Below are 24,556 nucleotides of genomic sequence, written 5' to 3'. Positions count from 1 at the left end.
GTTCCCAGTTTATCCAAAAAACACGCCGTTATTTCTAACCCGTCTTCCCTCTTCCTGTGTCTACCCCCGTTTCTTCTTTTCATCTCGCCTTCCCCTCCCCATCATCCTTCAGTCTCTTTATAGAACCAAGGCCTCCGAGGGACATTCCGTTTGGACGGCAGCCATTTTAGCACAGAGAGTCCTCGGCGAGAGTGTAAATTTACACACAAACACACACACACACACAGTCATACACAGTCTCTAAACACGGCCTCATTAAAGCCTCTCTATTACATGAAAACCTCTTAGCCAACTGTCCACATACACACACACACCCACACACACACACACATTCTTGTACTTGCGAGGACCAGCATTTCCACTTTATAAATAAACACAATTACAAATATCTACTTCATGAATGACATCTACAAAGAACTACTGGTTGCAGTACCATAAAATGTCGGCAGGTGGAGCCCCAGAGCGAAAAGGGCTGGAAAACTTTTTAGATTTTTTTTTTTTTTTATTAATTTTTGGTCCAAAATTTGACAATACCGTTATAAAATACTATGTCGTCCGAAATTGGAAAAAAAAATGTACCCAAAATTGTTGGTCCAATTTGACAAAAATGTCATATTATACTATGTCGACAAAAATGTAAAAAAAAATTGACCCAAAATGTTTGGTCCAAAATTTGACTAAAACATCATACTTATACTCCGTCAACAAAAATTTCAAAACATTTTTTTACCAAAAATGTCGTCCAAAATTAGATTTTTTTTTTTTTTGTTGACAAATTGAGTATAGCATTTTTACAACCTAAGGAAGTGATTTCAATGAAAACAAAGTGAGGACCGGCCAAAATGTCCTCACTCCGTAAAAATGACCTCACTTTGTTGGTTAAAATCCCTCACTGGTCCTCAGTATGCCGCAAGTACAAGACCACACACACACACACACACACACACACACACACATACACTGTGGGGAGAGCGACAGAAGTTATCGGGGGAAACACAGAAACCCGATCTCTTCCTGAACGCCTCGTGTACAAAACAGAAAAATGCGAATTCTTTGAAATCAATTGCTGAAATGCTCAAAATTCAATCTTGTGATTTGGATTCTCGTGCGGGTGGGGTGGGGTGGGGGGGGGGGGTGCAAGGACCAAATAAAGCACACAGTTTAAAACGGTGTGAGATCCGGCCCTGGACTAAATATTCTAAATATACTACAGGGACTAAATACTAAACTCGATACGTGTCAACACGGGGGGGCAACGAGTTCAAATGACCTTTAGATGGCAGGTCTGCTTTGGCCGCGGACCAAACCATCCCTGAGAGAGACAAATGGAATGGGCGGGGAGAGAGAGAGAGAGAGAGAGAGAGAGAGAGGACGACATATTTATTCCTCCTGAAAACCGAGAGCAGCCAACAGAGACTCGTTGGCAAACTACCGAGATCCTTTGGGGATCTTTCATGCGAGCGATGGAGAAACCATGTCAGTTCTCCTGTAGGACCTGAGAAACGCTCTCTGCTGAGAACAACTTGTTCCAAGTGTGTGAAACAAGAACCTTGGAGACGCTCCAGGTTTCAGGGAGAAGAAAGTTTGAAGAAATCAGGGGTTCAAATTCCGCTACTTTGTGCTTCTCGCTTTTCAAACCTGGTGACCAGTGAAGACCTTGAGATGTTGTCTCGATCTCACCTCAAATAATTCTTATTTGTCACAGGGATGTTTACTAACGCGTTTCCATGACGACTGACGGGAAAAAAGACGCGCATGACGTCATGTTTACGTGATTCTGGATTGTTAAAATGAGTCTCTAAAGTAACGCTAAAGTTTAAAAACAGAGACACACATACGCAGTACACAGGTACGCTGGTTATTTGTTAGCTCTTTTCCTTTAATAAAACAGACCGCTAATGCTAACGGCGCAAAAAAGGAGCTAATGCAGCTAACGGCGCTAACTGAAGAAGCAGGTTTCTGAACAAATCTGAACCTTCAGTGTAGCAACGATCGAGTAAAGACAACAAGTTCCAGCACTGCTACTCAAGGCTAAGGCTAGCTTTACACGACAACGATCTGAATGCAAACCGCAAAAGTGGCGTTGCGTTCCCACTTTTGATTCCGCGTTTAGACGAGCGTCTTTGGTTGGAAATCTGCATGCACACGGCGACGCAAAAAATTTGATGTAGTATGCATGCCAGGTGGCTAGGTGGCGCTGTGAAGCACTGTAACACAATTTCACCAGGAGCGTTGAAACTTCTCTCTAGTAGCGCGAAGTAGCAGCTAAGGTAACGTCCGACTGATGGATTATAATCCGACACGTTTGTTGTTGTTTGGCTGTACTGCACATGGATCTGACGCGTAGGTGCGCTAACGGCGCTAAAAGGAGCTAATGCAGCTAACGGAGCTAACTGGTAAACGGTGCCTTGACTCTGGTGTCGCGGCACGTAAACATGACGTCATGCGCGTCTTTTTCCGGTCAGTCGTAATTTTTTACCAGTTTACCAGTTAGCTCCGTTAGCTGCATTAGCTAATTTTAGCACTGTTAGCGCGCCTACAGTGCAACTGGAGTGGCCTGTGTACCTGTGTACTGTGTGCCTCTGTTTTTAAAGTTTAGCGTTACTTTAGAGACTCATTTTAACGCAAACACGACGTCACGCGCGTCTTTTTCCGGTCAGTCGTCATGGAAACGTGCCATGCGCTAACGTCGACGCCGTTAACACGCCCAGCACTAAAAAAAACCAAGGCGTTTCATTCTAGGTTCTGGATCCACCGTTTACCAGTTAGCTCCGTTAGCTGCATTAGCTCCTTTTAGCGCCAATTAGCGCGCCTACAGTGGAACTGGAGCGGTCTGTTTATTAAAGGAAAAGAGCAGCGCTAACAAATAACCAGCGTACCCGTGTACTGCGTACGTGTGCCTCTGTTTTTAAAGTGTAGCGCTACTTTAGAGACTAATTTTAACGCAAACATGGCGTCACGCTCGTCTTTTTCCGGCCGGTCGTCATGGAAACGCGTCGCGCGTCAACGGCGCCCAGCACTAGTTTAAATGCAAACAACAAAGCAGTAAAGAGGAGCGTTAAATCAGCCACAAACAGCAACTCAGCGATGCTACCATGCAGAGACAATATTAACACAAACACAATGGTGATGATGGTAAAAAAAAAAAGAATGGATGAAGAGATGCTGAGGGAGAGAGAGAGAGAAATGTATGCCAAGCCATGATGACAGTAACACTGAGCAGGTGAAACTCTGATTTTCTCAGGAAGTATTTGTTAGCATTGTTCCTTTTTACAGGCACACGATTGTTTTTGGTACAGATAATGGTTTGACACTCCCTTTCCTTCTCTCTCTGGTTTCAGATTGGCATTGTTTGTTTGTTTGTTGTTTGTTGTTGTTGTTGTTGTTGTTGGGTACATGGGCACAGGGCTCTCTCACCTGGTCTCACTCCTGCCAGCACGGGCAGCGGGTGGTGTGTGAACGCCATGCGGGGGGACCTCGTCTGGGAAGTCAGGGCGTTGAAATCAAACTTCCCCGGCTTCTTAAGTGAACCAGGCGAGGACAGTCCTGGCGAAAAAAAAAAAAGTATGGGATCAACAAAAAAAAGTGGGGTTGGGGGGGTGGGGGGGGGAGGGTGGAAAAAGAGAGATGTGGTTTTAATCAACAAAAATGTTGCTTAATTATTTATATATATATATTAAAAAAAAAAACTGAAGGGGACTTAAAACAAGAATTATATTCTCTGATTAGGTTGAATATCTTTACTGGCAAGTGCTTCGTTTCCTTCGTGTCCTTCTTTGGACGTCAGACCAAAGAAACCAAGACTGTAACTGTCATGTTTTGCTGCTCCTTCATTCAGAGATAGTTTGTAGTTTTATAATATGAACCAAGCCTAAAATCATGTAAAAATACAAACAGGTAAATCCAATCTGGATCCGTGATTTATTTCAGAGCCAAAGCACATCTGTAGTTCTAATAAACTCGTCTCTTTTCTCCGAGCGGCTAAGGCTACGTTTACACTAGCACGGGTAAATACGGAGACTTTCCCCCTTCGTTTGTGCCCTTTCGTTAACGCACAAACGGCGATTTCGAACTCCGACAACGATTCTTTCTAAAAACTCCGGCAAAAGTGGAGATTTGGGAAAACTCAGAAAAACAGAGTTTTAGGCAATCTATGCTCCAAAAGTGCGACGTTTTTACATTTGGTTGCAGTAGTATTTCTGTTGGTGCAAGCACTTTTTTACATGTTTATATATATTATGTAGAGGAGACGTGTTAGGGCTCAGAGGTCGGCAATTTCCGAACTTTGCCGGTTTTGGGTCCGACCTGCTGTCAGGTGGGAGAACTTTGAGAATGAGGTTATTGTGGTGTGAGAATTTTGCTGTCACTTGAATATTTTACTTCAACACATCGAGGGTGAGAGGTCAGCCGTTGTTGTTGTTGTTCTTCTGATTGGCTTGTATGGCTTTCTCCTTCTTCCTACACTGCCGCCCACAGGCTCGGTGCAGTTATGACGGCTCTGGACAGCATATTTATGTGATTAATATAAACGGAAACTTTTTTGGAAAGTTATTTTGGAAAACGGAGGGAAGAATTAAAAAAAAAAAAAAAAAAAAAAAATCTAGCTAGTGTAAACGTAGCCTAAAAGTCGTGGTCTGGCTTCGGCAAAAAAAAAAAAAAAAAAGCTCACGAGAAGAAGAAGCTCTTCATTCAGAAATAGCACAGTGTACAGTATGGAAACGGCAGCTGTTGAGTGCGAAAGACAAGCAGACGGAAAGAGAGAGCAGACTGAGGGAGGACGAGTGAGAGCGAGAGAGGCGAGAAGAATGTGGGATACATAAAAATATGCGAGAGGAGCGAGAGAGCAAAGCAGAACCTGTGAAAAATGCAGCAGTGTCTCTGTGGGTTTTTCTTCTTTTTCTTAAAACTGTAATGACATGTATGAAATCGGGACGTCATAAGATATTAAACATGGCCGTTATCTCCCGCTCGCACACAATCGCTGAACGGAACAGAGCAAAAAAAAGCACACAAAGAAAACCCCTTATACCAATCCGCCGCCGCCGCCGCCGCCGACGACGTGACGCGATAACGTTCTGATTCTGAACTTTTTGAAGTCTATTTCTGAAGTCCTTCCGCATCAAAGAAGGCATTAAACGCGACTGCTCCTCGGTTCTCCAGCTGGAGACGTGTGAACGTCTATGGGAGTGTGTGGGGGCGTGTAAAACATTCCCTCCCTGTGTGAAAGAGTTAAGTCTCGAGCAGGTGGGAGTAAATATGTGTGAACCGTTTATGTCTTTGGAGACATATATTTCTTGTAGCTGTAGCGGGAGTCTGGGGGCGTATTGTACTGTCAGACAGATTCCAAGCATGAACACCACCCTTATCCCACTTTCTGACACCAAGAGTTAGCGGTGATCGCTACGACACCGTCACTGGAAATAGACGCCGTCTCCGGAGACGATCGGGAAAAAAATGGGGGAAAAGGCGCCTGGAGGGAGATGAGATTTATGAACAAATCTGAACCTTCAGGATTTACGTGGCAAGAGACAGAGAGGCAGTGATCGAGTAAAGGCAACGAGTTACTCTGAGGCTTAAGCTTTACACCACGACGATCTGGACGCGAACCTGCAAAAGTGGTCGTTGCGTTCCCACTTTTTATTCCGCGTTTAGACGGTGGAAATCTGCACGCACGCGGTGACCCAAAAGTGTGTGAAATTCGATGTAGTGTGCATGCCAGGTGGCTAGGTGGCGCTGTGAAGCACTGCCATACAACAACAGCAGGAGCGTTGAAACTTCCTCCTACTTCTCTCTGGTAGCGCGAAGTAGCAGCTAAGTTTGTTGTTGTTTGTCTGTACTGCACATGGATCTGACGTCAACGCGTACGGGAGGATAGCTAGCGTGAGCAGCTCAGAGCGCACTTTTGCGTTTTCAGCCCCTTAGACGGGAACGCCACGGTGGAGCGTTTTTTAAGATTTTTTTTTTTGCACTTTTTAAGCCCCAAAAACGGCGTTGCCGTCTAAACGAAAGGCACGTCTGATAAAATATTGTTGAAATTTGATGTAGTATGCATGCCAGGTGGCTAGGTGGCACTGTACATACATACAACAACAGCAGGAGCGTTGAAACTTCCTTCTACTTCCCTCTAGTAACTCGAAGTAGCAGCTAAAGGCGACTTTAACGTCCGACAGATGGATTATAATCCGACTTGTTTGTTGTTGTTTGTCTGTGCTGCACATGGATCTGACGTCAACGCTTGACGAGCGCACTTTTGCGTTTTCTACTCTTTAGACGGGAACGCCACGGTGGAGCGTTTTTAAGATTTTTCACTCTGGAAAGGCGCATTTTTTGCGCCTTAGGCTAGCTTTACACGACAACGCTCGCGAACACAAACCTGCAAAAGTGGTCGTTGCGTTCCCACTTTTGATTCCGCGTTTAGACGAGCGTCTTTGGGTGGAAATCTGCGCGCACACGGTGACGCAAAAAGTGTGCGAGATTTGATGTAGTATGCATGCCAGGTGGCTAGGTGGCACTGTGAAGCACTGCCATACAACAACACCAGGAGCGCAGGAGCGTTGAAACTTCCTTCTACTTCTCTCTAGTAGCGCGAAGTAGCAGCTAAGGCGACTTGAACGTCCAACCGATGGATTATAATCCCACATGTTTGGTGTTGTTTGGCTGTTTTAAAACCCTTTAGACGGGAACGCCACGGTGGAGCGTTTTTAAGATTTCCACTCTGGAGGGCGGGTTCATTTTTTGGCGTTTTTTAAAACCAAAAACGTTGTTGCCGTCTGATAAAATATTTTATCGGTTTCACTCGGGAGCGTTGTCGTGTAAAGGCAGCCTAAGGTGATTTCTTTATTTTCCGGTTAACTGTGAAATGGTCTAATCTATGTGTGTGTGTGTGTGTGTGTGTTTATGTGTGTGTGTGTGTGTGTGTGTGTGTGCCACAACTGCACTGTTTCCCTTTTTCCTGGCAAGCGTTAGCATTTCAACTGGCAACCAATCAAGCGCTCCCATGATGACCCTTCTGTCTCTTTGCACTAACAGGCCTGCCACCAGATGCGCCTCTGAAGTCCACACACACACACACGCACACACAGGAGATAGTGGTTTAAAACAAAATGAAGCACATTCAGGGAAATCTCCTCTCTCTCTCCGGTGATTTGAAACACACGTGTAAGTGCGGCCACTTCCCTCTGAGGAGCCTGGAAACGTTTAAATCATCACCGCCGCCACCGCCATCGCCATCGCCACCGCCGCCACCGCCACGAGTCTCTGGTGTCCCGGGGAAATTTTCAGTGTCATTGGAACTAATAAGGAATCACGGCCGTTTCATTCGCCTCCTCTAACCTAAACCCCCCCCGCCCCCCCCCCCCCCTCGCTTGTCTCCTCTCGCCCCTGTGGAGCAGATGTCTCCAGCATCCTCACAGATCCCAAGGCTACACACACACACACAAACACCATCTGGGACCACGCTTCAGCTGTGCCTGTGTGTGTGTGTGTGTCTGTGTGTGTGTGTGTGTGATGTGTGTGCAGAAATCCACCGTGTGCATCTGAATGTAACTGTGTTTGTGTGTGTCGTGATGCGGCGTGTATGTGTGTGTGTTGGTAATGGAGGAAGTCAGGGGGAGTGTGGATGGCGCCGTGGACAGACGGTGCGACACACCTGTGTGTTTTCTGGACAGGAATTCCCAGATGAGCGTCGCCTGTGGCAGGTGGGAACACACACACACACACACACACACACACACACACACACACACACACACACACACACACACACAGGGCCGTTTCTAGCCGTTTGGGGGCCCTATTCGAGATACTATTTGGGGGCCCCTATTTTTTTCAAACTCGAGGTAGAGATTCCTAACTTTTTCATATATTCTGTGATGATGCAGCAGGTAACAAGGTAGCATAACAAGGTAGCATAACAAAGTAGCATAGCATTAAACCGGTTTAACCCGCGATTCAAAAACAGTAAAAAAATAAATGCATAGTCCGCATATAGCAAGAAACGGCTCTGCATGCACGCACGCACGCACACACGCACGCACGCACGCACGCACGCACGCACACACACACACACACAGGGCCGTTTCTAGCCGTTTGGGGGCCCTATGCGAGATACTATTTGGGGGCCCCTATTTTTTTCAAACTCGAGGTAGAGATTCCTAACTTTTTCATACATTCTGTGATGATGCAGCAGGTAACAAGGTAGCATAACAAGGTAGCATAACAAGGTAGCATAACATAAAACAGTTTTAAACCACGATTCAAAAACAGTAAAAAAATAAATAACGAAACTTACTTCTAAATAAATATCATGGATTATAATGGGATTTTTACCTGATTAACCCGACGAACACTTACATGCTTTGCAAAAATATGCATAATGAATGCGTGCAATACATGCAAATAAATACTAAAGAGGTGCTTTTAATTCTCAAAAATATAATAAAATATGAGTCTGAACCTGCAGCTTGGGGGCCCGCCGCTGGCTGCGGGGCCCTATGCAGCTGCATAGTCCGCATATAGCAAGAAACGGCTCTGCACGCACGCACGCACGCACACACACAGGGCCGTTTCTAGCCGTTTGGGGGCCCTATGCGAGATACTATTTGGGGGCCCCTATTTTTTTCAAACTCGAGGTAGAGATTCCTAATTTTTTCATACATTCTGTGATGATGCAGCAGGTAACAAGGTAGCATAACTAGGTAGCATAACAATGTAGCATAACAAGGTGTCATAACATAAAACCGTTTTAACCCATGATTCAAAAACAGTAAAAAATAAATAACGAAACTTACTTCTAAATAAATATAATGGATTATAATGGGATTTTTACCTGATTAACCCGACGAACACTTACATGCTTTGCAAATATATGTATAATGAATGCGTGCAATACATGCAAATAAAGACGGGTACTTTAAATTCTCCAAAATATCATAAAATACGAGTCTGAACTTGCAGTTTGGGGGGCCCCCTGGTGGCTGCGGGGCCCTATGCAGCTGCATAGTCCGCATACAGCAAGAAACGGCTCTGCACGCACGCAGGCATGCACGCACGCACGCACACAGGGCCGTGTCTAGTCATTTGGGGGTCCTATGCAAGATACTATTTGGGGGCCCCTATTTTTTTCAAACTCGAGGTAGAGATTCCTAACTTTTTCATATATTCTGTGATGATGCAGCAGGTAACAAGGTAGCATAACTAGGTAGCATAACAATGTAGCATAACAAGGTAGCATAACATAAAACAGTTTTAACCCATGATTCAAAAACAGTAAAAAATAAATAACGAAACTTACTTCTAAATAAATGTAATGGATTATAATCAGATTTTTACCTGATTAACCCAACGAACACTTGCAAATATATGCATAATGAATGCATGCAATACATGCAAATAAAGACAGGTACTTTTAATACTCCAAAATATAATGAAATACGAGTCTGAACTTGCAGCTTGGGGGGCCCCCTGGTGGCTGCGGGGCCCTATGCAGCTGCATAGTCCGCATATAGCAAGAAACGGCTCTGCACGCACACACGCACACACACACACACACTGCACTCTCTGCCCTGCCATTCCCATCAGCCTCTCGAGTGTGAAACCCGTTTCATTCTAGCTACTGTTTTAAAACTCATTTTAAAAACCCACACAGTTTTGGCTCTCGGATTTTTTCCACTCGGGTTTGTGTAAATTAATCGGTAAAAAAGGTCCAGACTATTCTACACCTCTGTTTGCCAAAGTCATCAGCAGGTGTACGCGGCTACGTGTTGATGGGGAGAGGAGGCTGCGGAGCACGAAGGCGAGCAGCAGAGCAGCAGAGCAGCAGAGCAGCAGAGCAGCAGAGCAGCAGAGCAGCAGAGCAGCAGAGCAACAGAGCAGCAGAGCAGCAGCCTCTTAATTACATTTACAGCTAAGTGGAGCAGGAGCAGCGGAGCAGACCGGGGCAAGACCCAACCCAGGTCCTTGGCTCCTTCAGCTCCAACATCCCGACAACCTTTTCTCTCTCTCATTAGCCTTCTTCTCTCCTCCTCTTTCACCTCCCATCCTCCTCCTCCTCCTCCTCCTCCTCCTCCTCCTCCCCAGGGTCCGTCCCGCTGTACATGTTTTCAATTAGACAGAAGGGAGACGGGGATGGAGGGGCTGAAAGGAGAGCTCAGGAGCAGGAGGAAGGCTTTTTACACCTCTGATCCACAGACGGTAAGCGTCTTAATGGGGAGGGGATGGAGCGAAAGAGGGATGATGGTGGTGGTGGCGAGGCAGGCAACCTGAACACCTGCAGTGGGTGGGCGCATTATAAGTGTGTGTGTGTGTGTGTGTGAATGTCTGCACGAGGCTCTTGTGTAACCGTTTGTCGGTTAAAGTGCGACGAGGGACGACTGAGTTCAGAGCTGTAGCATCACCACGTAAAAAATAATAAAGCCCGGAAGGAAAACTCCACGAAAAAGAAAACAAAGAGGAAATTAAATTTGAATAAAAACAAATTGATGACACACAAACACACACAGACACACACACACACACACACACACAGAGAAGCTACATAGAAGTTGGTCAAAAAAATATAGTAGGAGTGTAATCAATGTTCTAACCATGGTAAGGAAACTGCACGCCATCGTTTTCGTGTTTTATCTTCCTCTCCTGCACACTCGCCAAATGGTGCTGCACTGAAAGTGGAGAAGGGGATTGTTAACAATGTGATAGAGAGAAAGAGGAGGAGGAAGTGAAGAGTGAACATTTGTGTATGAAGGAGAGCGGGAATGACACAATCATTGCGGAAACTATACATTATGGGTCGAGAATTGAGGAAATATTCAAAATCGTGAGGGTTCAAGGGTGAGGGGCTGTGGTGGTTATTGGTTTCTTGGAGAAGTGAGATGGAAACAACCGATATAAAGCCTTGATACTATTCTGGCTGCTGTAAGCTAGCATTTAAAGGTGCATTATGTAATAAATCATAAAATCTTCCTAATATGTCACAGAGACTCAGGAATAATGTTCATATAACAAACTGAACTCACCAACAACAACAGTACAGACAAAGTATTTGCATTAAAAAAAAAACATTTTGCAGACTGCAAATCATGTTTATGTTTTGAAATCATGTACCGCCGTCTACCAATCAGTAGAGTCTCAGCTGCAGAGCAACCACGGGTTGCCAGTTACGTCAGAAAACGTAACCTAAAAGACTAAAAGAGTATTTTGAATTTGGATGTAGTAACTGTTTTTGGCCACATTCTTACATATGGCGCCTTTAAACCTGGATGCATTTAATAGCATTTAGCTACGACAAAAACAATAATAAATAATGTAACATAACATTTAATTCATTAAAAGTCTCCTTTGGCACGTATTGTTGTGTCTTTGTCACTGACTGAGGTGTGAAATATGTGAGAAATCACGTGTTTGTAATCCATATAGTAGACTTTAAATCAACATATACTTGTATTAAACGCATCTTATGTACGCGTTTCAACTACTTCAGTGTTTTTTCTTGACTCTGGGGACACTAGTGTTGGAATATTGTCGTAAAAGGCGAGGAGATGGTACCTGCATCCATGTCGTTGGGCCACGCGCTGGACTGAGAGGAGCTGGCGGCAGGTGAGCGTCCAGGGTAGAAAACATCGTCTGTCGGACTCTCCAGCTCACTGTCGTCTAAGGACTTCCTCTTGTTGGAGCTGGAATGATGGAGGAGAGGTTTGATGGAGGAGAGAGGTGATGTTTTTTTAAATTATATTATAGGACAAAACACGCAAACAAGCCTTTAAAACACGTTAAAGAGGCTTTGAGTTACGAACGAACAGAAAAGAAAGGGTTAGCGAGCAGACATCTACAGAGTATGACTCTCTCTGCGTCTCTGTGTATGTGTATGTGTAATGTGTGTACTTGTACTTGTAGGTGTATATAACTACCTCCGTGGAAGATTTGCGTACAACTCCACCTCAGACCTAAAGTGACAGCAGAGGACGGAGGTAAGGAGACAAAGTTAGGAAAGACACAAACGGATGCAACGCAGAAAGACACACACACACACACACACACACACACACACACACACATTCTTGTACTTGCTGCATACTGAGGACAGGGTTGCTGACAAAGTGAGGACCAGCATTTCCACTTTATAAATCAACACAATCACAAATATCTACTTCGTGAATGACATCTACAAAGAACTACTGGTTGCAGTACCATAAAATGTCTGCAGGTGGAGCCCCAGAGCAAAAAGGCCTGGAAAACTTAAAAAAAAATAAAAAAATTTGGGGGTCCAAAATTTGACAAAAAATTCATACAATACTATGTCGACCAAATTTTTTTTTTTTTAAATGACCAAAATGTTTTGGTCCAAAATTGAACAAAAACTTCATAAATACTATGTCGTCCAAAATTTGAAAAAATCTTTGACTAAAAATTTTTGGCCCAAAAATGAAACAAAAAAAAAATCATGTCATCCAAAAGTTGCAAAAAAAAAAAAAAAAAAAAATGTGGTCCAAAATTTAACAAAAAAAGTCATACTATACTATGTCGTCCAAATTTTGATTTTTTTTTTTTTTTTGACAAATTGAGTATAACATGTTATAGCAACCTAAGGAAGTGATGTCAAAGAAAACAAAGTGAGGACCGGCCAAAATGTCCTCACGCCGTAAAAATTACCTCACTTTGTTGGTTTAAAAACCCTCACTGGTCCTCAGTATGCTGCAAGTACAAGTACACAAGTACACAAGTACACGCACGCACGCACACACAGCAGAGAGGTTCAGGATAGATTCCAAGAGTGAAAATGGGCTCTGGTACTAAAATGTCGTTCACAGTGAGAAACCTGAATGAAATGGTGTGTACGACATGCCAGTGAAAATCATCCTTGCAGTAAGAAGCGATCTATCGTTGGCAGATAATTAATATCAAACTTCACACTTCAGTCCTGTCTGCTCTGTGTGTGCCAGAGCAACAGAGTTAACTCCACTAACAGCAAACAGCTGGACTTTAACAAAGGTCAGTGGTGTTTCCGGCGCGATAAACGCCTCCGAATACCTGTGAACTGTATGGAATCACAGCTCAGATATATGTGTGTGTTTGTGTGTGTGTGTACCTGGTGGAAGGAGGGGAGGTGAGGGAGCGTCGCCCCAGAGCCACCTGGTTGATGTTGTAGTAGCTGGGGCTGCTGTCCAGGTCAGCCAGGGAGAAGTTAGGACCTGACGCTGTGGCTACAGGCGCTGAGGAAGACATTTGTGATGAAGGGAGACGTTTTTTAAATAAAGAAAAACAACTATTTTGATCATCAAATCATCGGTTTGAAGCTTTTCTCAAGATTAACACAAGATTTCTGATTGTTTCAGCTTCTTAAATGTGAATATTGTCTTTGTTTCTTTGCTCCACGTAAACAAAGAAATCATTCAAACTGAATCATTTTGGTTTGTGGACAAAAACATCAATGTTTTTTCACATTTTCTGACATTTTCTGAACCAAACGATTCCTCGATTATGAAAACAATCGTTTGTTGCAGGTCTAATAGACATTAAATCTATTTTGAGCTGTTTTTCCCCTCTAATTTAGGGTTAGAGTTAGGGTTCAGGCACTAATCATATTTTCAGCATTGTGCTTGTTTTCCTACAGGGAAGTTTTTTCTGATTTATCCCCAAACTTCCATGTGTCTGTGGTGTTTCTCGACAAAGTTTTTTTCATGATTAACACAAGATTTCTGATTGTTTTAGCTTCTTAAACGTGAATATTTTCTTTGTTTTTTTCTCCACGTAAACAAATAAATCATTCAAAACTGAATCATTTTGGTTTGTGGACGAAACAAAGACATCGTCATTTGCAGGTTTGACAAACACTGATGGACGTTTTTTAACATTTTCTAACATGTTATGGACCAAACGATTCATCGATTATGAAAACAATCGTTTGTTGCAGCTCTAATGGACATTAAATCTAATTTGAGCTGTTTTTCTGCCCCTAATTTAGGGTTAGAGTTAGTAGTTAGTTCAGGCACTCATCATATTTTCAGTGTTGTGCTTGTTTTCCTGCATGTCTGTGGTGCTTCTCGACTTACTCTGCGACACTCTGACCAGCTCTGCCACGTTCCAAACCCCTGAGGTGACGAAGCAGTCTTGGAAACTCAGGTGCCCTGCACACACACACACACACACACACACACACACACACACACACACACACACACACACACACACACACACACACACACACACACACACACACACACACACACACACACACACACACACACACAAACACACACACAAATGTTTAGCGGATGTAGTGAGGAACTCGCACGAGAACTTTAGAAGCACAAGAAACGTTTTAAGCATCTGCGACTGCGCTCGCGTTCGTGCAACCTACCGTTGGGCGGTGGTTTAATATCCGTGTCCCCCTGTTGGCTGGAGCTGTCTGATTGTCCAGATTCTGCACAGAAAAGGAGGAGGAGGGCGAGGAGGAGGAAGAAGAGGAGGAGGAGGAGACAAAAGACAAATGGTTAGGATCTGGTTTGGCAAAGAAAAACACAAGCGTACGACGTCTCGGTGAATCGCAGCGATGCGGCCAAGACTGTGTTATTTGAGGTGAGAGAGGGAATAAGAGGGACTCGTAGTATGTACGTGAATGTGAATAAATACAGTATATATACATGTGTGTGTGTGTGTGTGTGTGTGTGTGAGAGAATGATCACATTTTTGTGTGACTCCTGACTTAAGGTGCGATGATTTACAACGCGCCGCCGCTGCTATGCTATTTAGTATCAAACCACGCAATCGTATCCCTCGCCCTAATCCTGTTTAATACCTTCTTGCTGGCGGGGATTTAGACTGCGTGAACACAACACTTCACACACACACACACACACACACACACACACACACACACACACACACACACACACACCCTCGTTTCCACACATGTTTTAATTCAAAAATTTGACACACGTGCAAACACACACACGCACAGATCCGACCGCGCCAGTTGCACCACGAAAGTTCAAAGTTGAAATCGAGGAAGACGCGGGCGCGCTACAGGCCGAGTTTGCAGGAAGAGACGGTGCGTTCCTGCACGGGCCGTGAAAAAAAAGATGCGCCCGTGCATAAATGTCTGCACGTGGCTCGTCAGGTGGACGTGTTTCCAGAGCCTCTGTGAGCCACATATGTGAATGCATTAGACTCCATCTGCAGGCCCGCTGTGGTGGTGGCTCACGCCATCCACTCAGGCCTAGTTAGGCTGCAGCTAGTTAGCAAAAGCGAGCTAAAGGAGGTGTTTATCTGCAGGCTGTAGGTGATAACGGAGCAACGCAGACTCCTGCCAGCAGCACTCGCCTCGCAGCCACACTAAGCCACAGATTACAGAGCAGAAACAAAAACAGACCTGTCTCGCTGCCTACGAAGCACTGCTTATCCACAGAGAGAGAGAGAGAGAGAGAGAGAGAGAGAGAGAGAGAGGGGTGAGACAGACGGGAGAGCGAGAGTGAAAGAAAGAAAGAGAGAAATGAAAGAAATGAAAGAGAGCTTCTTTTTTAACCGTGTCTTTGCACACACACACACACACACACACACACACACAGAGAATCTCTCACACTTCTCTGTCTCTCGCTGGCTGGGTGTAATCCTGGCAGCCATCTTAGAGCTTTGGCAGCCATCTTAGCATTGGCGGGTTGCGCCACATTCCAGCTAACTGACGGCACTCGCTCCAAACATACGAGGCTGAGCCCCCGCCGCCGCCGCCGCCGCACATACACACATACACACATACACACATTCAAACACACACACATACACACAGTTGTGTGTCATGAGGTGAACACACTCGGCACAAACATACAGTAAACGACGGCCAAAACAACAACCGGACTTCAGTGGACTTTTAGCCGTCGTGCAGTATTTCACCACAGGGCTCGACGATACTGTAAACACTGTATTTCTCGCAGCATACATGTACACACAGGTATCTGACTGTGCTGTGATTGACAGATCATCCTGTATCTCGTAATATATAACGTGGAAGTCTAAGAGACTAAGATTCAACAGTGACCTGAGGAAAACCTGCTTCATACTGTGATACAACTGATAAAATGTGTATATATACACACACAAAAACACACACTTTAGACTTCCGTGTTGTTCACTAAACACAGTTCTGGATCTCTTACAAACATCAAGTACTAGGAATGTGATTCTAATCATCCACGATTCTGAATCGATTCATGAACCACACAAAACACCAGTTTGTGTTATTTGTGTACAGTTTATTTTTGTAACTTCTGGGAGAAAAAAGTTATTATTTTGTACAGTAAGTAAGTTTTTATTTGTTTTGAATGAATAAACGTTCACTTTTCTCTTAAGTTTGCCTTTGTGTGATCACATTATCACATTATCTTATACAAACTGGATTGTTTTGATGCCATTGTATCAATTTTTGAATCTAGAATCGTTTGAATCGCTAAGAATCTGAATCAAAAACCCAAAGATTCACATCCCTATAGAGAACAACGTAACCTCACCGTCTTTATTAAGACATCTTACGATATTAACATATTATCTCTCACTTAAGAGAGATTATTTTTCACACATTATTGTCTTATTGTTGGTGCAAAAGACCAAGATTAAAAAAAACCCCGATAAGTTTAAATCGTTTAAATCCACTTTATACGTAGAGCACATTTTAAAAAACAACAAACTTCTGCACGACAGATACAAAAATGGTAAAATAAAGAAAGTTAAAAGTTAAAATAAGTATATAAAAGACAAAAAGCATCACCGTAAGATCAGATAAAACACTAAGAAAGGAGTAAAAATGAGTTTTTAGGCGAGATTTAAAAGTATCCTGGGTGGGAGCCATTTTGACAGGGAATGAATTTGCATTCCGAGTGAAACTGTTTTAATCACACGCTCTTAAAAGAGTTAATAAAGAGCCGTCATGGAGACACAGATTGAGATGATCTGGCCAGATTCTGCACATCTCTCACTGTAAATCAGTGCCACCCTGGAGTTCAGCAGTGCATCATATAGATGCTTCGTAGAGAGCGAAGAGAGAGGTAAGACAGGATGTCACGTCGTCGCTGATTATCACCAGCGTGCCAGCTGCAGCCTACAACCCCCCCCCCCCCCATAACCACACATCCAGCCCCTTATCTTGCCACTACAGCCCCCCACAGCTCTCCCTTCAGCAGCCCCAATCGTAGTCCTGCAGCACCGGGGCCCGGATGCCCCTCCACCTCCACCACGATGCAACCCATCCTGCAGCTCCTTCACCAGTGAATTGCAAATAAAATGTAGTAATATCAAGACGGAGAACGAACACAACTGACTCTACGTGGAGACGCGTGAGTCGTTCTTGATGTGCTAGACGGGACAATAGGTCGGAAATTGGGATTTCCTCCAACAACGTCGTGGTTGAAAAGTCAGATTTTAAAGTTAAAGGAACATTAAAGAAGTCATTTTCTTCTAAAAAAAAACAGCCATGGCTGCAGGTGAATGACAGTTTCCCTACAACCATTGGTTCTCAAAGTGCGGCCCGGGGGCCCAATGGCGGCCCGCAGGAACATTTCTGGCGGCCCCGCAATGAATAACAGTTGATGGTTTTAATCCAGGAGCGACTAAGCTTGTTAAATGTTTATTGGACATTACTGGATACAGACCAATAAGTGTAAACAAAAATACTGGGTATTTACACAGTAAATTATAAAGTGTTATTATATTAATGCTTAAATTACATTATATTAACGCTTATATTACTTAACGCTAAACTGTAGAACTGCAATCAGGTCATTAAAATGATTACAAATGGGATTTATTTCTGTTTTTTTTCCCTTTGGCGGCCCTCAGTCCAATGTTGGGTTCCTAAATTGGCCCTCAGGTATCAGCACTTTGAGAACCCCTGGATTAGAGAATATACATGATTGCACTGGTAATAAAGAGCTGTTCAGTAATGATGCTCAGATCTCAAGTTTTACAAATTAAACGACTTCTTTGAAACAAAAATAAATATAAAAGGTCAAATTCACTCTACTCATTAACACTCTAAGGACAAAAGCACACAAACTCGCTCACAGGGCAAAAATAAAAAAGATTCCTCCACACTGAAATAGAAATATATCCTCGTATGACAACAGAAAGAAAATATATAAATATATATGTGTGTGTACATAAATAAAAGAAAGTAACATCCAATAAAAGAGCGGAGTGAACATCTGTGTGGGATAGCTGCGGGGATTAGGAGGGTTTGGAACATTTTAAGCGCATTAAGGATTAAAAAAAAAAAGGTCAGAATGTTTAGCAACATACCGATAAACCTCTTAAGCGAAACCCAATTGGGAGGCGGCTGTACCACGGTATTCTGTGTTTGGGGAGGAGGAGGAGGAGGAGGAGGAGGAGGAGGAGGAGGGGGGGGGGGGTCTGTGAACCATGCGACTGTGCACATGCATGTAGTCGCACACAAGTGTGCACATACGGACACACACACTGTTGGTTTGTGCATTCCTGCAGTTCAACTTTCTACTTCCTTTACCACTCACTTTTACTTGTGTGTACTGGTGAAATGTCTTTTGTGTGTGTGTGTGTGTGTGTGTGTGTGTGGAGCACAGTGGTTTAGGTTGTGTTTGAATGTGTTTTTAATCTGGGATTTGTTGTTTCTCTGCACAGCTTTATGTCACCGCTTTATTCTGCTCTGCTAAATCTGTCTGAAACCCTTTCACCAAACACAGTCCACGGCAGAATGAATGTGAGCAGGTCACTGAGCAGAGAAGCTGTCCGTGTTTACGCCAGTTAAAGGTTTGATAACGTTTGCCTCGTCCGACCCTGGAGAGCGGGAAATTTAATCATGCAAAGAACGAAAAAAGGGGGGGGACGCTTAACCTGACGTACACATGGAACTTTGTGAGAGAGAGCGATGATGATGATAAAAGTCATTACGAGGGAATGATGAAGGAGGAAGAGAAAGAGCCACAGTTGTTGATTTGAAGTGGGGTCATGAGATTTGCCGTGGAGCCTGTACACCAGGGGTTCTCAAAGTTCTGATACCTGAGGGCCAATTTAGGAACCTAGAAGAAGTAAATAGCTCGTAATTGGGGGCTGTAGCTACCTGCTTATTACCAGCTTATAACCCAATAATACACTAAAATTCACCATATAGAAACCAGGTAAATACCCAGTATTTTTGTTTACACTTATTGGTCTGTATCCAGTAATGTCCAATAAACATTTAACAAGCTTAGTCGCTCCTGGATTAAAACTATCAACTGTAATTCATTGCGGGGGCCGCCAGAAATGTTTCTGCGGGCCGCCGTTGGGCCCCGGGCCGCACTTTTAGAACCAATGCTGTAATCTAATCTGTTTTTATTTTTTACTATTTATTGCTCTTAAATGTGTATACCTCTTTGAGGCGACAGCACCTTCAATTTCATTGTACCTTTGCAAATGACAATAAAGACTATTTATCTATCTATTATATAGATATAATAATAATAATAATAATAAATAAATAAATAAATGTTTTAAATGTACGTGAAGTTCTGTGTATATTTGTTTATATGGATGTGCATGTGTGCAAATGAATGTATGTACAGTATGTCTGCATGTGTGTGTCTGTGCCAGGCCGTGTGTGTGTGTGTGTGTGTGTGTGTGTGTGTGTGTGTGTGTGTGTGTGTAGCAGGTGTGCCTGGCTGCCCCGGCGCAGCTTGCTGCCCATCTGTGCTCCCGTCTGTGAGCCGCCTGTGTCTCTGCGCTCTGCCAACAGCAACCGCAACCACACCACAGCGAGAAGGAGAAGACCCAGGAGAGAGAGGGAGGACGGAGGAGGAGGAGGAGGAGGAGGAAGGATGGAGGGAGGGAGGGAGGGAGGATTACAACGCTGCGAGCGTAGAAGAAAGGCAAAGAAGCGAGTTAAAGCAGGGGGTTATGTGTCTTGTACCTTGAGGGTATGCGTGAACTTGCAGGGAACGAGTGGAGCGGGTGACGGGTGGAGGTAGTTGGAGAGGGTGTGTGTGGACTGGGCTGGATGCCCGCACACACACACACACACACCTCCCCTCACTCCTGCCCTCACCGTCTCCATTCATCCTCTTATCAGCTCTCGGTGGCATCAGCGCAGATTAGCGTGGACCCGTGTGACTAAAAAAAAAAACGAGTTCCCGAGGAGCTGGAAGCGTGTGAAGCCGTCCCGGGTATTCCCGTAGATATGATCGGAGAGAGTATTCCCCAAATGGGAATATTAAATTAAAGCGACCCCAGAGGTGTACGGAAATCACTTTTGGGGAATTCCAAGAGTGAAAAACCCACGGGGGGGGGGGGGGGGGGGGTGCATTGGCTGAGTCCAAATCGACTAAAACGCGCTCTGTGGACGACTTTGTGGAGGCATTCCAGGGAAGTCTGAGAGGACTGTTTGACCCCCCCGACATTCTACTGAGGCTTCAGATCTTCTACAGGCTTCTAAATGTCAAATATATCCAAAAAAAAAACATGGAACTATGTTAAAAATGTCATTAAAATGCTTTTTTTTATGTGGCCTGAACTCAGCGGTGCAGCGTTATTGGCCGTTATATCAAAAAGAAACATTATGAAGATGGTAATTATCCTCTCGCCCTGGAGCGATCCATCAACGCACACCACACACCTGGCGTTTAAAAAGAACACGGAGACGGTGCACCGACGGCTTTGATGCATGTTACAGCACACGACGTGTTCTATATGCGCTTCGGTTTAAATATAGATTGTTAAATCGACGCCCCTTTAGGTTGAGCGGAGATGTCTGAGGTTTGTTGGATGTTGAGGACGGAGCCTGCGGGAGGAGAGGAAGACCATGTGGTGAAGGAGGACGTGAGGACAGGTGGTGGAAACAGGGGAGAGGAGGTGAGGAGGAGGAGGCAGATGAACTGCTGTGGTGACCCCTGAAGGGAGAGGTCACTCAGATAATAGGTCACTCAGATGTATATATATGTATATGTATATATATATATGACTCTGTATATCACTGTATGCAGAAAACAGCCAGTCAGATGTTTCGTTAAAACTAAAAACATTATATTCATGTAGGAATTAAAGGTAAGGACTGTGAAATGACTTCCCATCGTCAAGAAGAGGATGTGTAAACGACTCTTGTGTGAACTACAAAACATTATATATTATTAAAGGTCACATAGAGTGGGGTTCTGTTGCACATATATGTTAGTTATGGAGGTCTACTTACATATATTAACTTGTTTTCATGCTCAAAAACCTCCTAGTTGCTGCAAACTAGCCGATAGAAATCCTCTTTTCTGACGGTGTTTTTCTGCTGCGAGATTTCAGAGTGAACTTTCACCCCCAGAAGACAGAGTCTTGTGATTGGCCAGTACTATCCAGCACATCCGTTCTCAGATGCGCAGCGCCCCCCTCTGGAACGGCGGATGCACTGCTCCTCATTATCAAAACATTATTTTAACAGTGTTTAAAAATAGCTTCGTCACGACTCCCCGTCGCAGTCCCTTTGACGACCTTTGACCCAGAGTCAGAAGACACTGTCGCTCGTGAAACACCTCCACAACAGACGTTACTCTTCTTCTGCGGTTCAATGTACGCAACCGGATGTGCCCGGACTAGTGCCCGGAGGAGGACGATCGGTTGTTCAGGAGAACCGCTGCTTACGTAACCATTACGGGATTTTCAGTGATCTCGTTGAGCCCCGAGATTACAATAAAACACAACGTTCTCAGCAGTGGCTGAACTGTTTGTTTAGAACCTTCAGGGCTTCATAAACAAGGTAATGACGCAGATACACACCAACAAAAACAGCGATAATAGGAACTTCCGGTCTAGTTCCGCTTTAAAATGTAAACACTGGGATATAGTGCATGAGACTGCAACACATCACCATGTTTAAGATCTTACGGTTTTGATGCAAAGCAACTAACTTGAACTCAAAGGGAGTCGTGGACTCGTTTCCTTAAATTCAATTTAATATTATTGTGTTACACTGCATATATTATATTGGACACGTATTTGTGTTTACATTATGTGTAGAAACCACAGCCGATATGGCCTGCGTTCTCAGGACATTATACAAATGCAGGTTCCGAGAGTCAAAGACTGAACTGGGCAAAAAAGTCTTTTAAATTTTCCGCCCCGTCTTCCTGGAACGTTGTGCAGAAGGACTTGAAATTGACACATCTCACAGCTCTGGGGGAATTCAAGTCAATTATAAAAGCCAGAGAAATGAGTTCACTAGGATCTTGTGATTGCACTGTGTCATTGTGAAATCCCACTCTTGTTTTACCGGAGAAAGTAGTGTGTGATCGTATTCTACTTGTGTCTCGTTGTAACTATTTCTGTGTCTGTGCTGCTGTCTTGGCCAGGTCACTCTCGGAAAAGAGGTTTTAAATCTCAGTGAGTTTTTTTTTACCTGGTTAAATAAAGGAAAATGATGAATGAGGATATGCAACGAAACTGATCATATGATAGAAATATGCTACTGCACGTATGTTATATTTGACTCTTTTCTTCTCTAAAATGAAAATGTGAATTGATTTCATTATTATTCTTTATGGAAACATCAATAATGAAGACTTTAAGTGCATCGCAACAGAGTTAAATATAAGAAAATATGGAATTAATTCAGGAGCAAAACAAACAAACAGGAGCATATGTTATTATTCACAGAGCATTGACATTTCCTTTAATGACTGGTCACAGTGATGTGGTCACACAGAGACGTCCAGCAGCAACTATTGATTCATAATTAATATGGAGAGAGAGTGAAAATGAGTGTAAATGGTAAAATTCCTGCACTTTGGAGTCAAAGAAAGTGCTGACTAGACCAATGCTCAAAGTCCTGAAGGCCCACAAGGGCTCGTGGAATCTGACTTAATCAAATATGCAGCGTAACACACACACACGCACGCGCACACACACGCACACATAGACGCAGAAAGACGACACACGTGGCCTTTAAAGAGTAAAGTAGAGGAAGGAGATAAGGCGTCAAACTCGTAATTGTGAGTCGAACGATTCAAATAATGTTTTTTTACAAAGAACATCATAGCATATAACTGCCCGAGGAGTGTGTGTACATTGTGCACTCATTTATATTTAAGCTGCTTTATTAGCGGGCTCCAGCATGTGTGTGTGCGTGTGTGTGTGTGTGTGTGTGTGTGTGGCTGCGGGGGCCCCCGACACGGTTCACGACCCAGCCTAACAGAGTGTGAACGTCCCCCCGCCGAGCTGATACTGATATAACTGTCCAGTAAGTGGTGTTGACACCCGCATTATTACCCTGTCAACCTCCATCTCTGCTCAGCTTAAAGGAGTCAACTAGGGGGGGTGGGGGGGGGGGAGGTGTGTGTGTGTGTGTGTGGGGGGGGGGTATACGAGCATGTTAAGGACCAGTGTCTCCGCTGCAGCCCAAATAAATACAGCTGCACAAAGGCCGGAAAGGGAAAGAGAAGGGGAACACATGGGAGGAACGAGGGGGGGGGGGGGGGCATAAAGGGGGCTACTATAATCTTGCTGATACCTACAGAACACACACACACACACACACGCACACACGGAGCTCTGCTGCCTGCTGCAGTAGGGGGCTATCACCACCAGGTGGCGTTTTCCTGGCACACAGAGAGCACGGTGAAATGCAAATAGAGCAACAAGGCCGTGGGCCGGGAGTCTCAGCTCGCTCAGACTTTACTCTCTACGCTGTGAAGAGAAACAGGCCAAGAAGTGACGGAGACAAAGAGGAAGAGAGAGAGAGAGACGTGAAGATATTATTATATTATATTATTATTATTATTACCCTCACAGATCGACACACAACACACTCAAACGAGGTGTTTCTAATTAAAATGTCGGCGCTCGAGAACCTGCTCCTTTGTCCTGTGAGCAGATAAGAGTCAAATCTTAAGACATTTTCATTTTATTTTGTATTATCTGTGTGACTCATGACATCAATCCTCCATTAAAGGTGAGTATTAATGCCCCCAAAAAACTGGATTTGAGATGTAATTTGCCTATTATTGATTTCATAGTTTATGAATTCTATATTATCTTTTTATTGTGCATAGTGTTGTCTGTGTGTTTCTTGTGTGTCTTTATGCCACTTTAAAAAGACACTTTTCCATTGTATGTAAGATTTATGGACAATAAAGACAAGTTTAAAGGGACACTGTGTAGTATTTATGTGTTTATATGACCCAAAATCCACTTTTTTTATACATATTATGTGCTCCTGCATTGTCTAGTCGCTGTATAATGTTTCATTTTCGTAGTGTTTCTAAAAGTAAAATGTAAAATAACATGGTCGCGGGCCGCTGTTGCGTTGCCGCTGTTAGCAGCGAGACGCCATGTTTCTACGGGAGCCTGTAAGGACAAAGAACGGAGGAGCACACGTATTTTACAGCAGATAAAGGAGGACGACATTTGACCTTTTGGCTGAGGATACCGTAGCGCTCAGGGAAGGGAGGGGGGTGAGCAGAGGAGCAGTTCGTTGTTGTCAATTTCAGCCTCTCCTCTAGATGGCACTATAAACTACTTACTTCACCTTTAAGTCTAAACATCTGCACCGGTGTGTGATTACTGATGGTGACAGAACTGAGTGTAG

At 44.0% G+C, this 24,556-nt stretch overlaps 1 protein-coding gene across 7 annotated transcripts in view; it reads right to left on the bottom strand.

Moving 5' to 3' along the window:
• Window positions 1-24,556, bottom strand: part of LOC310943789 (nuclear factor 1 X-type-like) — a 142,529-nt gene that overhangs the window by 20,116 nt on the left and 97,857 nt on the right. For 3 of the 7 annotated variants that reach the window (XM_083909440.1, XM_083909444.1, XM_083909442.1), the window contains 7 exons: window positions 14,354-14,416; window positions 14,046-14,120; window positions 13,082-13,205; window positions 11,904-11,939; window positions 11,542-11,669; window positions 10,584-10,658; window positions 3,418-3,546 (listed from right to left, as the gene is read on the bottom strand). In XM_083909440.1, coding sequence (XP_083765566.1) covers window positions 3,418-3,546; window positions 10,584-10,658; window positions 11,542-11,669; window positions 11,904-11,939; window positions 13,082-13,205; window positions 14,046-14,120; window positions 14,354-14,416 — 630 coding nt within the window. The remainder of the gene's footprint in view (window positions 1-3,417; window positions 3,547-10,583; window positions 10,659-11,541; window positions 11,670-11,903; window positions 11,940-13,081; window positions 13,206-14,045; window positions 14,121-14,353; window positions 14,417-24,556) is intronic. The other 4 variants (XM_083909441.1, XM_083909445.1, XM_083909443.1 and 1 more) reach the window with 3 other exon arrangements.

The sequence above is a fragment of the Microchirus variegatus genome (assembly GCF_963457635.1).
Source record: "Microchirus variegatus genome assembly, chromosome: 23".
NCBI classification, from domain to species: Eukaryota; Metazoa; Chordata; class Actinopteri; order Pleuronectiformes; family Soleidae; genus Microchirus; species Microchirus variegatus.
This window is presented reverse-complemented; position numbering and strand designations above follow the sequence as displayed.